Source organism: Myotis brandtii, unplaced genomic scaffold, assembly GCF_000412655.1.
Source record: "Myotis brandtii unplaced genomic scaffold, ASM41265v1 scaffold521, whole genome shotgun sequence".
Lineage (NCBI taxonomy): Eukaryota > Metazoa > Chordata > Mammalia > Chiroptera > Vespertilionidae > Myotis > Myotis brandtii.
In genome coordinates, this window is record NW_005369870.1 from 2,809,257 (window position 1) to 2,809,987 (window position 731).

Genomic DNA, 731 nt, shown 5'->3' on the forward strand with positions numbered 1-731 from the left:
TGCCCTCCCCCTCCCACCCCCGCTAGAGGAGGGGAGGTGGAAGGACCTATTAGGAGACGGGGACTGGCTGGGGAGGGGGCTTATATTAATTATATTGATGATCACAACAACTTTGCAGATTAGAAAAAAGCCACAGAGCTGTTGGTAACGCTTGCACTCAAACATCTGCCTTTTGGCTCTTGAGAAACTCGGCCACAGGAAGTGGAGATTCTCACCAGTTCGCGCCCCTCGCACGCAGGTTACCACGTGCTCTCGGACCTGGTGAGCATAGAGAGACCTGGCTGCCCGGCCGAGTTCCTCAACATCCACATCCCACCTGGGGACCCCAAGTTCGACCCCGACTGGCGCGGGGACGTGGTGCTGCCCTTCCAGAGGAGCCGCTGGGACCCCAAGACCGGACAGAGCCCCAGCAACCCCCGGGACCTGGTGAGATGGGCAGGTGGCCGGGCAGGAGCTGGATCCCAGGCGGGTGGGGCTCTGGGCTCCGGGTCTGGCAGGGTCGTGTACGGAGAGGATCCCCCCACCCACACCCACGGACACCCGCCTGGCCCTGGGCCCCCCTTACCCGCCTCGACTACCCCCTTGCTCACCTGTCAGACCAACGAGGTGACGGGCTGGCTGGACGGCAGCGCCATCTATGGCTCCTCGCACTCCTGGAGCGACGCGCTGCGGAAATTCTCTGGGGGGCAGCTGAAGTCGGGGGCCGACCCCGCCTTCCCCCGGGACGCGGA

General features: G+C 64.2%; 1 protein-coding gene across 1 annotated transcript in view; it reads left to right on the plus strand.

Moving 5' to 3' along the window:
- DUOX2 (dual oxidase 2) overlaps nt 1–731 on the plus strand; it is a 22,440-nt gene that overhangs the window by 5,558 nt on the left and 16,151 nt on the right. Inside the window, exons 6-7 of the mRNA XM_014548826.1 lie at nt 239–426; nt 598–731. Of these exons, the coding sequence (XP_014404312.1) occupies nt 239–426; nt 598–731 (322 nt within the window). The remainder of the gene's footprint in view (nt 1–238; nt 427–597) is intronic.